Source organism: Pleuronectes platessa, chromosome 4 (genome assembly GCF_947347685.1).
Source record: "Pleuronectes platessa chromosome 4, fPlePla1.1, whole genome shotgun sequence".
In the NCBI taxonomy this organism is placed as follows: domain Eukaryota; kingdom Metazoa; phylum Chordata; class Actinopteri; order Pleuronectiformes; family Pleuronectidae; genus Pleuronectes; species Pleuronectes platessa.
In genome coordinates, this window is record NC_070629.1 from 4,600,596 (window position 1) to 4,615,811 (window position 15,216).

Here is a 15,216-nt window from a genome sequence, read left to right on the forward strand (position 1 = left end):
CATCTCTTATTTGAGTTTAAAAAAGGTAAATATTACCAACAAAATGAACAATAACACTACACAATATGTCAAGTCTTTTGTGTGAATCTCATGGGTGGAGCTATTGTCACCTTTGCAACTATTTCAACCACAGACCCATAACTTCCATATTGATGTCTTTTCATTAATACATGTAGCCTTCTAACCATGCTTTTCATGTCAGTAGGATTCTTAGGATATCCTGATATAAAAGGTCAAATATTGTTAAAGAACCTAAGAAGTACAAGCGATATCCACAAAAGCAGCTGACATGAATTCACAAGAGGACAATGTGAGCTTGACACTCAGTTTATGAAGCTTTTCTGATCATAGTAGTGCAGATGTTTCTTTATTGTATGAACGCTAACCAGTTCTCAGGAGTTGCACTGGATCAAGCCTTGGACATGGCTTTGTCTCTGTTGGCAGGGGACACTGTATCAGTTTTTAATTCTGTAGCATTTGAAGGGAGCATGTCCGTTAGCAATAACACTAAAAGGCTGGGAAAAGTTTTACAAACTCTTGGCTGGATTAGAAATGGAGAATATTCTTGAAAATTTATGATATAGGGAAGTCACTCTTTATAAGAGTGCTCTATGCTGCAAGTTTCACCATTACTAACGCTGTACTTGTTTTAATCCTGTTTGGAATGGGCTGTGTACTTGATCTATTCCTCGTCATTAGTGAGTCCTCCTCAAACATTATCCTGTTACTCTTTAATGTTTGGGTGCTGGATGGCTTGTGCATAGCTTTTTATAAGCAGTCTATGGGGCAGAGTGAAGATTAAAAGAAAATGTGTTCGTCCTACCTTGTTTATCTGCAATGAATATTTGACAGTCAATGTTTTCCATGAAATTAAACTGAATGGTCTGAAATGGTGGAATGGTTTGTGAAAGATGAAAAAAAAAAAAATCTGGTCGCAATTTCGACCCACAATTCAACCCATTTTCCAACTGCTGTCGAATTTGATCTGAGGATGTAAAAAGAGGACATGTTCAACTCAGTCCTCAGACTCAGGCCCACTGCCCCGTCCCCACTGACTGCTACAGTGCACTGGTCACCTGTTTAATCAATTTGTAATCATATTAAACATACCGTGTGTGAATAAATTCGACACTGCCCTTCCCTAGGACAATAACAACACACATACCAAGTGTGAATTTGATAAGATGAATGGTTTGAGATATAAATTCCACATTCAGACAGTCAGGCTGACGTTTGTAGTATTAGAAGGTAAATAATAATGTCATTAAATTCAGTTTTATACAAAAAGTTGCTGGTAGTCATTAAATTGTATGTGTTTGTGTTTTTCTTTTATCTTTCAGGGATTATCTGGTCACACTTCATTGCTTAGCTACTGAGAAATTAATTAAAAATGGGGAACGTACCATCAGAGAGTCACATGGGCAACGGCCTGAGATGCATTGTATGTTCTAAAGTCTTGCCTCCGTGCCATTCTTTCAACGATTTGTACAAAACTACTCTCAATGGCCAATACGTTTATGTCTACAATGGAGGCGAATACTACAGACCAGTCGGTTACAATAATCAATACCAATGCCAACATTGTTTTTATAAGCCAATCAGAGATGAGGAACAAAGGCAGAAAGAGGAGGAGAGGAGGAGAGAAGAAGAGAAAAAGAGAGAGGAACAGAGGAAAGAAGAGGAGAGAAAGAGAGAGCATCAGAGACAAGAAGAGGAGAGAAAGGCTCAAGAGGCTGAAAAAAGGAGACAAGAAGAACTGAATCAAAGGCTTGAGGAATCACAAAGGCAAGCGGAAGAGCATATAGAGAGCACCATGAAAGAGGAACTTGTGACCAAGCGACACGTTCTAATAAGCCATCTGGATGAGTTTGATGCAAATAACGAATCTGATTATGATGATCTTCTGGAAACTCTTTCTTCAAAATGCAGCATCCCAGTTTCAGACCTCAGTCTGGTTCAGCTGAGTGCTGACCAGCTGGGCAGCATCCTGACAGCCCTGGACAATCTCCTGTTTGATGAATGGATCAGTGCTCCTCCATCTCTGAGCACTCTGCAGCATGCCCAGGTGTTAATCACAGAGCTGTGTGCCCTGTCCCTGGAGATATCTGAGGGAGTTTCCCTGAAGGGCATCTCCAATCATGTGCAGTCCCTGGTGAGCCACATCAGCCAATCAGCATGCAATGTCTCTGAGAGTTTCCTGCTGACTCAAGCCCTGTACCTGAACCTGATGCATTTCTTCACTGACCCTGGCAGCTGTGATGCAGCTTTCATAGCTAAACAATGGGCTGAGCAGGACCTCACAGCTGAAGATCTCTTTCTTATAGAATTCTTGGGCACGCTCACAACATCACTACAGAGTGCAGTTGGAAGAGCCACCACGTTCATTTTGAAGATGGAGATCCAGTGCTTGGAGCTTCTCCTATCAACACTCACACATGTAAATGGCAAGAAGAGACATGTAGGATGCATTGAAATACTCCTCAGAATTGTGCAAACAAACAAATGGACACCAACTGAGGCAGTGACTCTGCTCAAAGTGCTGTCAGAGAAATATAAAGAGGATGCTCCCATCACTGAAGTGCTCACATTAGTACAAGTGTATGACCTATCACCAGAGTGGACAGATGACTCCGGACACTCCGTCACCCAAGCTCTGGACGTCCTTGGCCCTGAGAGATTCCTACTTGACTTCTGTAAGACTCTCAGAAAACAAGATGAGAGCAGTCTAGATTCAGCTTTAGCAGAATTAAAAACACTCAATAACTTAGATGAGTCTGTTGTCACCATGATAAAAAACATTACCAACGGTGTCCTAAAATATTCAGAAAAAGCCCCAAAAGGTGAACCTTTTATGAGAGATTCCTTCAAAAGTGGAAACCTGAATGCAAATGAAATCCAAAATTCACTCTCTCAGTTGTGCAAAGCAGTGTCTGACACCAAAGGCTGGTGGCCAACAGTGCTGCAGATGCTGAGGTGGTGTATGCTGGTGCTGACTGAGAAGACCGAAACACAAGGATTGGTTGGTGTGAAGTTGGACCCATGTGTCACAGCCATGTTTGCAGCCACAAAAGTCCTCATGGGAAAGAAAGTGGACATTGTGTTGAGCTCTAACATTTACTCACTCAATCAAACTAAAGAGTGGTCTGACTTCTACAAGCACCTGGGGATTTCACTCAACCAAAACTTGAGGGAAGATAATACATCATTGATGGTTGTCTATGAAGCCGACATTGTGTATGGTACAATGGATGACTTTGTGTATGATTACCTTCAATGTGGCTTGAAGGGAATAGAAGCGGGGAGCCCTCTCCTTAGTCGAGGATTTCTCATTGAAGACAGATGCCTCAGTGCTTCCTATAATCTGGAACTCTCAGTGCTCAAGGAAAATGATGCGTTAGTCTTTGCATCAGAGACTCTCCAAAGCCTTATGGGTATTTTTTACAGTGAGGAGATGGAACTGAGAGACAAATTTATCGCGTCTCTTTTTCAGGTCCTCCATTCTAACCTTAACAAACGCACAGATGAAGACAGTAAAGTCATAGCCATTTCACAAAAATGCACTGGAAAAGATTTGCCTTCCAATAAGGTCTACATCCTGTCCATTCTTGAGAAACTCCTCCATGAGTTTAGTGGAGAAACGGAATGTGAGAAACAAGGGGCATCCCTGGTTGGCAACTTGTGTTTGGAGATTCTTTTTTCCCATGCAGGGCAATTCCAGATGGTGTCAAATCTTACAGCACAAAAAAGATGGTCACCAGAGGAGGTTATAGCCCTCCTTGTAACATTAACTGACCACCATCACGATAAAGACTGTTTTTCTATCATGAAGATTTTACATCTGATAGAAACATACCAAGTGTCTTCTAGGTGGACAGATGAGAAGAATCAGTCTCTCCTTGAGCTCTTGAGTATCCTTGATACTAAGAAAGTGATGGAGCATTTGGAAAGAGGCTTTGAAGAGGAGGAAATAAAAAGCCTTGAGTGTCTCTTTGATGAAATACGGCAGATGAAAAACATTGAGGAAAAAACCCTGGAGAAGTCTTATTCTATAGTAAAGTGGGTTCAAAACATGATTAAATCTGGTGAAATAAAAAAACACACTAATATAAAGCAGGCTAAGAAGCTGAGTCATAGCACAAACACGGAAGACTTGCAGGAGATCCTAGCAGTCTTATGCAATGCTGTACACGTGTGCAATGCTGAAGAAAAGTGGTGGCCCAGAGCCACTCAGTTGACAAGCTGGTGCTTCTTGGCCTTGTCTGACACTGGAAAGCTTCTGGAAATGGGAACTGGAGAGGGCAAGTCATGTGTCATAGCAATGTTTGCAGCGCTGCGTGTATTCCGGGGCGAAAAGGTTGATGTGGTGTCCAGCTCATCGGTTTTATGTCAAAGAGATGCAGAAGAATGGAACCACTTCTACAAGTACTTTGACATCACGGCTGACACAAACACAAACAAGACTAAAGATGAGGAAAGAAAAAAATGCTACCAGAAGGACGTGGTCTATGGAACAATTGAAACCTTTGCTGCAGATCACCTTCGCCAGATATTTGAGATGAAGGATGTGAGAACAGATCGCAGCTATCAGTGTATCATCATCGATGAAGTGGACTCACTGCTGTTGGATCAGGGAGTGCAGCTTACATATCTCTCCAGCCCCATGGTCTCCATGCAGCACCTGAATGTTATCCTGGCCATGATCTGGGGCCATGCCAGCCAGTATGGCTTCTTGTCCACAGGACACATCACATTCGTACAGGGTCCCCCTTCTTCATTCTACAAGAGCATATTTGACTCAATTGACATGGATGGAATAGATGACCCCATGGACGTTTTACATATTGCTGAAGAGACAGGGATTGTGCCTAAGGGATTTACAGAGGAAATGTACAATAGCGAAAAAGACAAACTTCTCAGGAAACTTAAAACTGTGAGTCAGGATGACGTGATAGATTTTTTCCAAAAGATTGAGCAGTACGTCCCCTATGGTTTCACTGTGTACACGTTAGATGATAATGGATTGCTCTCTCTTAGAAAGTCCACACCGTACAACAACCCAGACATTCCAGAACTTACATTTCTTGTTTTGGATGATGGCTTGTGTTCTGCTCTCTATGATTCTGAGGAAGTCCTCGCCAATCCCATCACAGAATTCATCTTAGAAAAGATTCAGTACACTCCATGCACAAACAATACAGGGAAAATCAGCATCCCTGGATTCTTGAAAAATCTGATAGAGAGTAAATTGCCTGTTTGGGTTCAGAATGCCTTTCTGGCAAAGAGACTGAGGCACGGACGAGAGTATGTTGTGGAAAATGACTGTGTCTGTCCCGTTGACTACAGATCCACGGGTATTGTGGAACTAAGTAAGAAATGGGGTGATGGCCTGCAGCAGTTTGTTGAGATCAAACACCAAATCAAATTGAGCACGATTTCGACAGTGACAAACTTTATCTCTAACCTCTCCTTTTTTGAAAAATACGATGGGAAAATATATGGGACCACAGGGACACTGGGGAGTGAAACCGACATGCTGTTTTTGCAGGATCTATATCCCAATCTCTCAGCCTGTAAAATGCCAACTTTCAACCGGAGGAAATTATTTGAGGTCAAGGGCAATCTGGAGACTTCAGCTGATGAGTGGAAATCTAAAATTTCCCATGTGGTTATGGATCAAGTTTGCCCAAATTCATACAGAGAGGGGAGAGCAGCCTTGGTAATCTGTGAAACTATTACCAAAGCCAAAGAGCTCTATGAAACGCTAAAAAGTCATCCCAGGTCAAATCATCCTCTACAGTCGGAGTGACAAAGACAGTTTGAGCAAAATAGATAAGAAACTGGATCCTGGGGATGTCATTGTTGCCACAAACCTGGCTGGACGTGGCACCAACATCAAAGTGTCTAACAAGGTGAACAAAAATGGAGGATTATTTGTGGTCCTCTCCTTCCTCTCTGAGAACAGAAGAGTGGAACTTCAGGCATTTGGCCGAACTGCACGCAAGGGTAAACCTGGATCTGCACAGATAATCATGACCACTGATCATGTTCAGGATAACCTCAAGACAGTGTCTTCTCTGGAGGAGGCAAAGGAAACAAGGAATAGACTTGCAGCAAAAAGGACAAATGACATGACGGCTGATGTAACTGAGATGAAACTGCGGGAGGACCTTTTCGCAGAGTACTGCAAGACCCTCCAGGGAATTTACAGGAACACCGATGGAGATGACCAAACAGTTATTGTTGCCGTCATGAATGAGTTCTGGGGAATTTGGTTGCAAACTAAATCAGAGGAAATTGACAACTTAAAAAGAAATGAATTGGAAAAGAGCTTGAAAGCTGATTTGTCCCTGGCACAAAGTCAGTCTCAAAGTCAGACTTCACCCTGCTCCAGCATTTACCACTACATCAAGTTTGGGAATCTTGCACTCGGTGAAAAAAAATGGGATGTCAGCATGAAGCTATTTGAAAAAGCAATGGTACAAGATGAAAGTTGGGCAGCCATAGCTTTTTACAATCATGCATACTGTTCTATAAAACAGCAGAATGGAGATTACCTGACTACGGCCAGCAATGATCTCAAGAAAGCACAGGAGTCTCTGAAGTACCTCAGTGAGGAATGCATGGTCTGCCTGCAGTTTGTAAAAATGGCCTCTGTTGAATTAAAAAGCAGTGAACAACCAACCAGCCTTGAAAAACAGTTAACAACCAAGTGCAACTTGTTCAGCTACTTTGATAAGAACATTTGTGAGGCTATCGAGAAGCTGAAGGAAATAAAAGACAAAGGAAGGGATGCAACAACCAAGAAATTACCCATGTTCTCCCTGGTGTCAAGCACAGATGAAGATCTCCAAACCGAGGCCTACAATCTGTACAGTAAAGGTCTGGAATATGTGTTTTCCGTGGAAGAGCAGCCTCGGTTCCCATGGGAAGCTTTCCTGGTGTTCTGTCTCGGAATTCTGCAGATTGTTGGAGGGGCACTGCTCACTGCCTTTACGTTTGGAACATTAGCTCAAGTCGGCATGGGGCTGATCGTTGAAGGAGTATCAGACTGCATCACTGGCGTTGAGTCCATGATTACAGGAGAATTTAGTTGGCAGTCATGGGCTATAGAAAAAGCAATATCTATTGGTATTTCTCTCATTGGGTTTGGGGTTGGAAAGCTGATTTCAAAGGGCTTCAAAGCTGCTAAAATGTTGGTCAAGGGACTAGGAAAAAAACTTAAGTCATTACCAAAGTTTTTCTCCAAACAGGTTAAAGAAGGCCTGAGTGTTGTATCAAAGACAAACATGAAGAATGCAGTGAAACAAACAGCAAAGAAAATGGCAGAAGAAATCATTAGCTATGCATTTGGGAAGGCAGAAGATGCTGTATTGCAAGAAATATTGAAAGGCATTAAAAATGAGATGACCAAGGGTATTGCAAATGATGTAAAAACCAACATGGAAAAGGATCCTTTGGCTGGCTTGGTAGACTCTATTTTGCTCTCTCACCTTGAGGATAAAAAACAAATGTCTGATCTCCTGCAGGATAAGAACAGAAAGAGCAAACTTCTGGGTATTTTCAAGCAGATAAGCAAAACAGCCTTACAGCCATTCTACGCTGATCTCAAATGGCAGAACAAGCTTAACTCATCCATCGCCAAGGTGATTGACAGTGCAGCATCAGAGGCCAAAGGCAAAACACTTGTAGTTCTGAAAGTCATTCAAGGCATTCACATGGCCTCACTGGCAGCAGAAGCCACCAGTGCAGTGCTGAGCCTTTCAAGCCAGTTTTTCTCCAACCTTCACAAAGAGCTGAATACATTTAAAGAGAAAAAACAATTGACAGAGAAAGTGAAACGAAATTATCTGTCTGCTTCAGAAATGAAGATCCTGGAAGACTTCAAGCAGGATTTAGTCAACGAAACCAGTGCTTTATTAGCAGATGCTTTGGTAGAAGTGTTCCACCAAAAGTTCTCCAGTCACTTTGTTTCAAAGGCCGTAGGCCAAGTGAATAATACCATTAGGGGTTATGTAAAAACTGGCTTGAAGAGTGAAAAAACAGAGGACAAACTCAGGGCTGGACAAAACAACAGATACATCTCATACATGTCAGTAGACATGAATTCAAAACATAAACAGGACAGAGAGTCTGGTAAACGCTCAGAGTCTCATGCTGAAAAGATCAAGGACTCCTCGACAGCCACTACTATTCTTGATATCAGAGTCCTATCAGAAACCACTGGCACTAAGGTTGTCATCCTAACACAAGACAGCCATGGCAAGCTTATCAAAATGCAGGAGCTGAGCCCGAGCACCAAATCTGCCAGTCAAACGGTGACACTGATTTACAACACAAAGAGTTCACAACACCCAGACGGCCATTATGATGTGTCCATCAATAATAAGACTGTGAAAGTAACCACCAAAGAAAAGAGCAGCCTGTTTCATGCTTTGGCACAAGGCTTGAAACCAAAGGCCACCAAAGAAGAGATTGCCTTGGAAGCAGGCCGCCTCCGATCTTTGGAGGCCGACGCTCTAGTGAAACACTCAGATCGATGGGAGCCTTTCCTCAAGTACAAAGAGAGGACGGATGAAATCAGAGGAGGAGACTGGTATATGGCAAAGGAAGCTGGACTAAAAGAGACAGTAAAAGAAAACAAAAAGGTGATCAAGGATGGAAAAGTGAAAAAGTACAACAACTGGATAGAACATGTAAACAGCAAGCCAAGCACTGGACAGTTCATCAAAGCAGCTCACCAACCACCAGTGAGTAGTATATCGCAAGCTGGAGAATTGAATCAGAATAGCAAGTTAACCAAAGCCATGCTTGAAGTGGTAACAAAGTCAACTGCTGATGTGGAAAATTACAAAGGCCTTGGACTTCCAACTATTTATGTGCCAACAGAAATACAACATGAGTTTCCCAGTACAACAACAAAACAATTTAGGAAATTATTGGCTCGCACAATCAGCCAGGATTATGTTGTGAGTGTCCTAAAACTGACCATTCTAGGTGCAATGCCCAGATTCAAGTTCAATAGTGCCAAGAACTACAGAGACTTTAAGAACAACCGAGTGAGTAAAACCAGGCTTGCCATTTTCGAAAATAACTTTGAGCAACATTCTAAAGATTTGGTCAACAAATGGTTCAACCATCTTCAAGACAAGGGTGTCATGTCAAAGGCTGATCTTGACACCCTTACTGCATGGATCAACAACAGGGACTACGAGAATCAATCTGATCCACACAGGAAGCAAGTCTCCAACCTCCTCTAATGCAAAGGTAATATGGCATTTAATGTAGAGTGTTTGATAAGAGAGTCTGGTTGGATGGTAAATGTAAAAGAGGCACGTGTTCACAGAGCAGCTTTGGGGCGGTGTGGCCTAGGTGGTAGAGTGGTGGTCCTTCAACAAGAAGGTTGCCGGTTCAAATCCCACTCTTCCCCATCTGCATGCCGAAGTGTCCTTGGCAAGATACTGAACCCCTAAATGGCCCCTCATAAATGTTGAGTGTAATAATTGTAAGTCGCTTTGGACAAAAGCGTCAGCCAAATGACATGTAATGTAATGTAATCCCATGCTGTAGCCATACCTGATCAGATCATACATTTTAACATAACTTTTTCTTCCTCTTGTCTCAACCTGATCCTTATTCCATATCTTTAATGATCCGACTTCTGTCTCCCCCCACTAATCTTTATTTGTGTCAGTGAGAACCGAAACACAATGTGACGGGCTTACACATGAGCCTACACAACTTCTGGAATTTGTTTCAGTGATCAAATTCCAATCAAAGAAGCCAAAGAACACAGTGGAAGAATTCCTGGTCAGGATAATTCATCTCAAAAAGATCTTGTTTCTTGCTCCTTATTTCTCCTACATAGGGAAGTTCAGGAGAAAAAAATGTGATGATTTATTTCCCATGAGAAATATTATGGATAATCTTGGTTAGCAAATGTTCCTAAATTTCTGGGCTATTTACTAAAATGTGGAAAAAAACTGAAAAAGATCCCACTCTGGCACAGAGTTTATTCACTGAAACGTACACACAAGAGATTACTTACAGTGAATGGTCTATTACGGTAAGCAGTTCATCTAACTGAAAAATATTCTTGTGTTCTTTTCACAGAGGGATATTGACACCTGACAATATGGCTGGCAAAGAAGTCAGGAAAACTACAGAGGTCTACATACCTGTCATGACGTTCGTGTAGACACCTGTCGGTATTCATTTTAATGATGTTTTTTGGGGGGGTTGGTAAATTTATATTGCTTGGGATTTAAAGCTATATCTTATCATACATTGGAATTTAGTATTCACATGTAAATGTAAGAGTTGCAACTTGCTATATAACCCAAATATTACAGCAAGCAAATCTTATCCTATGTATTTCACATATGTTTAAGATGTTTTAAAGTAAGTCTGAAAAAGTGAATTCCATGGTCAAATATTTTTTTCTGCCATTGGTTATTCAGATCGCTGCAACAATCATACATGCCATCAAGAAATCTAGATGTGTAATCAGAGAAATCCTAAATGCTGTTCTGTGATGGGATAAGTGTATTTCAAGTTGTGTTTATTGTTGTTTATGTCACATTTAAAATGGGATTTTCTAGCCTTTTAACTATGATTGTATTAACTTTAAAATGATATAACAGACTTAAACCATCAAATTGAAACACAAGAGATGCTCTGTTGCTTTCTGTAGTAACCACATGATTGATACAATCTGCCGTTAAACTGAAGAGCATTCATCTATTCCATTGTGATCTTCAACTAAAAAGGAATTTTCTCTTTATTTTATTTGTATGTTTTAATTTGAGGGTTTGGGTGAAGGTGTGCTGTGGGTGTGGGTGAGGTGTTTGGTTGTTGAACTATAAGTATCTATGTTCAGATACATGGTATATATACACTGTCTGACATTTATCACTGAACTTCCTGTGCAAGTATATTTGAGATTTATAGGGTACTGTACACCTGACATTCTAATCCCAACCCTTAATCTGCACTGTCTATTCCTTTATAGAATGTTCCGTTCTATATTATTTGGCTATTCATTGCTGTGTGAAAATCTAAAAATAAATCAAATTATCAAAAACATATGTATTGGTGTTTATTTCAGCAAGGTTCCATCTGTACAGCAGTTTAAGGCAACCTGAAATAAAATGACCTGTCTTATAGAATTCCAAATATAGTCATGTGCATTATACATACCATGAAAAAGTACTGTACAACAAACCCATGATATGGCTGATAATAAATAAAACATTACCCATGATAGAACTCTAACACAATCAAATAAAATGAGGTACAAAAATACAATGCAACACTTTAAATGTTTAAGCACAACGCATCTAAGATTGTTGAAGGTACAGTTGGTCAACATTGGAGTCAACTTAAAACAACCCTGTGTGTCCCTCTGCAGAGGCCTTGTGCTTATTTGTGATACACAAGCTGATCAGCCAGTCCTCAATGACCTGAAAAATCAGCAGCCTCGACACTATTCCCAATTGTGGACTCCAGATGGCAGTAGAGGACATGAAATAATACAGCGTCAGTCCCTTCATTCACTTATCTATCCCAGCAGCAGAGAAGAAAGTAGCTTAGAGGAACACAGGTTTTACTTTTAAGACATTTTTCTGAAACAATTATAAAAGTGTTTCAAACTATCTGATAAGTCCCTTGAGTTTGTTGAGCTGACAGCTAATACATGGAAAGTTGACCAGAATGCTATTTTGCCAATGCACTGAAATCACAGCTGTGGGAACATTCATTCAATCATCAATCAAATTTTATTTGTATAGCCCGTATTCACAAATTACAATTCATCTCATAGGGCTTCAACCATCCACCCATACTGCTCTCTGAGCCTATGGGTCACAGAGAGACCTTCCCCTCATCCTTTGGTGTGGTGGTGAGATGTGGACCCCCAGGCAGATGGTTTGAGGAAAGATCTGCATGTGTGTTTGTATGTGTCTGTCTCATCCATCCCCTCTTCCACCCTCCCAAGTGGGTAATCAATTAAATGCTTCCGAGCCACCACCATCCCCCTATTGCTGCCCCTCCAAGCCGTCCATTGAGTCAGCAGACACCTGTGAGCAGATGCAAGCCTACGGATATGACCCAGTGTGGATGTTTAGCATTTTCTGGGGGGGGGGGGGGGGGGGCGTTAAGGTGTATGTTGACTCAGCGCACACACAGAGTAAATATATTTACATCTCTGTATGGGCTTAACAACTTGGGGAAGCCTCTAAAGTTGCGTAAGTTGACTCAGATATTGTTGCTCTACCTTCAATTCTACTGCGACACATATGCAGATCACAGTATTAACTGTAGAAATATCATAAGTGTATTATTGCTTAATTTGATAAAGGCTGTCAGATTTGTCTCAGTTGACCGGAAGCTTGTTTAGGCCTTAAATATGCCTTAAATAACACTGAAGCTAAAGCAACAAGCCCCACACTTTATGTCAGCATCCTGTTTAGAAAGAAAATGTTACACAGACAACACAGAGGTTACATTAACACTTTATTTTTGTTTCCTCAAACAGTATGTTTCACTTTCACAGGAGAAAATACAAGTCATTCAATCAATCAATCAAATCAAATTCAACATTGATGAGATTAGACGGTCTAACATTAATGGAGAGGTGTTTTTTTCTAAATTACAAATGTGGAATCAAACATAAACCCTAACCCAAAATGAATTATCATTAAGAAATATAACAGAATAATGACATACACAAAGTAAAATAATTAGCATTTTTGGTATGGTGTTCTAGTCGTCCAACAAACTGTGAGTCACATCCTGCAAGGAACTCTGGGAGATGCCCATAAACTGCTTGTGCTGTTGGTGAGTATGCCAAAGATTTAAATCACTCTTCATCACTGATTTAAAAAAATCAATACTACTAGCCAAAGATAACCTTGAGGTGTCTGTAAGTTGTTCTGTGTTCCAAGATTACAAATTAGATATATGTTCAGTTGCCACCATCAACTACACTTGGTCTTAATCTTTGCACAAAACACAAATTAATTTGTTAAATTATTTTCAGACAACTAAATTATTTGATAGTGGCTCATAATGTTTGCATTGCAAACTACCAATGTCCATTATATAAAGCCGCTTCCACAGACAATAGTCACAGAGTGCTTCACAAAGAAAGAGAGCAAATCAGATAGAACCAAACAAAGAAACTAAAATAAGAAATAGCTGATAAAATGAGGAGCCTCCTTCTACAAATGAACTCCTTGTGACAAACATCTGCAGTTATTCTTAACATGTATTATAACACATAATTACAGGAGAATGGTTATTCGGTACATTTGTGTAAATCTTGATAAGTTAGAGTTGATTGATGAAACAGAAGGACTGCTGCCACTAAAGGATGGTCTTTACTGAAATGAGATGATCTTCTTCCTACCCTCCCTCCAGTCAGAGAGATAGTCAGTTACATCATCCAGTAGCTACACTAAACTTTCCTACAGTGAAGGCTGCTCAGCAGAAAAGAATAAAGCTAAATACAGTTCAATCATTCAAATGGAGCCAGAGTGGTGTTTACTGTTAGTCAATGTGTTGTTAGCCAACAGTAAGAATAATAAGTTAAAACAAGCGCTGTATCCACACTTAACCCGCATCCTTCTGCAACTGAAAACAGCACAAGGCATTGGCATCATAGATCTATGTGCAGGGAGTGCAGTAGTTAGCAGGTTAGTCCACCTTCAACAGATGATGACAGCGGGTGAAGGAAGGAATCGTTTTAGGTGCCCTAGTGCCAAGTTAAACAACTGGAAAGAGATATAATGAACAGTCTGCAGTTAAATCCAACATACTGACATTGAAAACAAATACATTTAGCTTTATTCATACTGAATCTCATCAGTTCTACTGGAAATAAATAATCAGTCAATGTCAAGCAATGTCATGAGATGGATCAACACTCAGTGGAGCAGTTATTAAAGAGAAAGCCATGACTGTCCCTGTGGTCTAATTCTGCTATTTACTCTGTAATATATATTATATGTCATGTCTGTGGATGTACAAGAGTGCAACACAAAATACATGAAGGAAAATGGAAACTAAAGATGTGAGGAATATGCTAATGTATGCTAATCTATGCATGTTTATAGTATGTGCGTTGATGCATGGCTGGCATGTGTGTGTGTGTTTGTTTAGGCACTGTACAGTTGACTGTCACATGTTAATATCCTGCTGTAATGGCAGCTTTTAAAAGCAGATACGTATCAGTGACAGAGGGAAAAAGGCGATGAGAAGGTTGGAGGTGAGAAACAATGGTGAGTATATATTTGATATAATATATTTGACAGCCAATCATTCATGTTAACTCTAATCTAAAATAAATATTACAGCAACTTTGCTGAAATTAACAACATTTAGTTCTGGGCTCCTCAAGGATGCACAAAGGAATGAGATGAATCATACTAACTGAAAAATGCTTAAAGATTTGTGAAATCAACTGCACTGAGCAGAGAGAGGAATTTTAAATAAAGAAAACACCAAATGGAAAATCATATTTAAACAATTAAATTATATTTTGTTTGAACAATGCAATTATAAGGTACAATTATGAAATCTATGAAATCGCCCACTCATGAACTGTTTTAACCTTTCATTGATTTTATATTTAAATACCCTTACATATCATAAGTAAGGGCTGATTATTTTAAATATTTTCACTTTATAAGTTGCTATTTTTGCTATTTCAACACTATTTATTGCTCTTTAAATACCATTTTGTTTAAAAGTTAAACAAACATTCATTTTGACCCCAAAACCATCCATCAACCTCATTTCTTATGGAATTTAGTTTTCGATCAGAATATTTGTACTTTTATTATATATATTTATAATCAAAGTAAATGCTGAAATAATAATTGACAAGATTGATCACATAATAACTATAATAATAATAATAATTATAATATCACAAAATAATTTAAGGTCAAATGAAATATTAAATATGTTAAAATATGAGTTTTTCTTCTGTCTTTCATCATCTTCTGTTGCATATTCCAGCTCAAAACGTGTTTGTTTCCTTCTCTAGCAACATAATAATAACCATCAGCTCTGTGGTTACGAATATTTATAAAGTTGTCCAACTCAGCAACAAAAGGTAATAATTTATGTGCAAAAATAAACATTTCAACTGAGCTGATATTCTGGGTGTTGTTTAAAATGAGACTTTTGAGAAACAGGAAAAGACACACATGGTAC

At 39.8% G+C, this 15,216-nt stretch overlaps 2 protein-coding genes across 2 annotated transcripts in view; both read left to right on the forward strand.

The window, feature by feature from the left end:
• LOC128437680 (uncharacterized) overlaps window positions 1-15,216 on the forward strand; it is a 57,560-nt gene that overhangs the window by 5,172 nt on the left and 37,172 nt on the right. The window lies entirely within an intron of this gene.
• On the forward strand, window positions 1,814-11,035 carry LOC128437932 (uncharacterized). The gene is made up of 4 exons (XM_053420227.1): window positions 1,814-3,644; window positions 4,533-5,394; window positions 5,798-9,264; window positions 10,111-11,035. The coding sequence occupies exons 1-3, from the start codon at window positions 1,814-1,816 to the stop codon at window positions 9,255-9,257; spliced, it is 6,153 nt and encodes a 2,050-aa protein (XP_053276202.1). The 3' UTR covers window positions 9,258-9,264; window positions 10,111-11,035.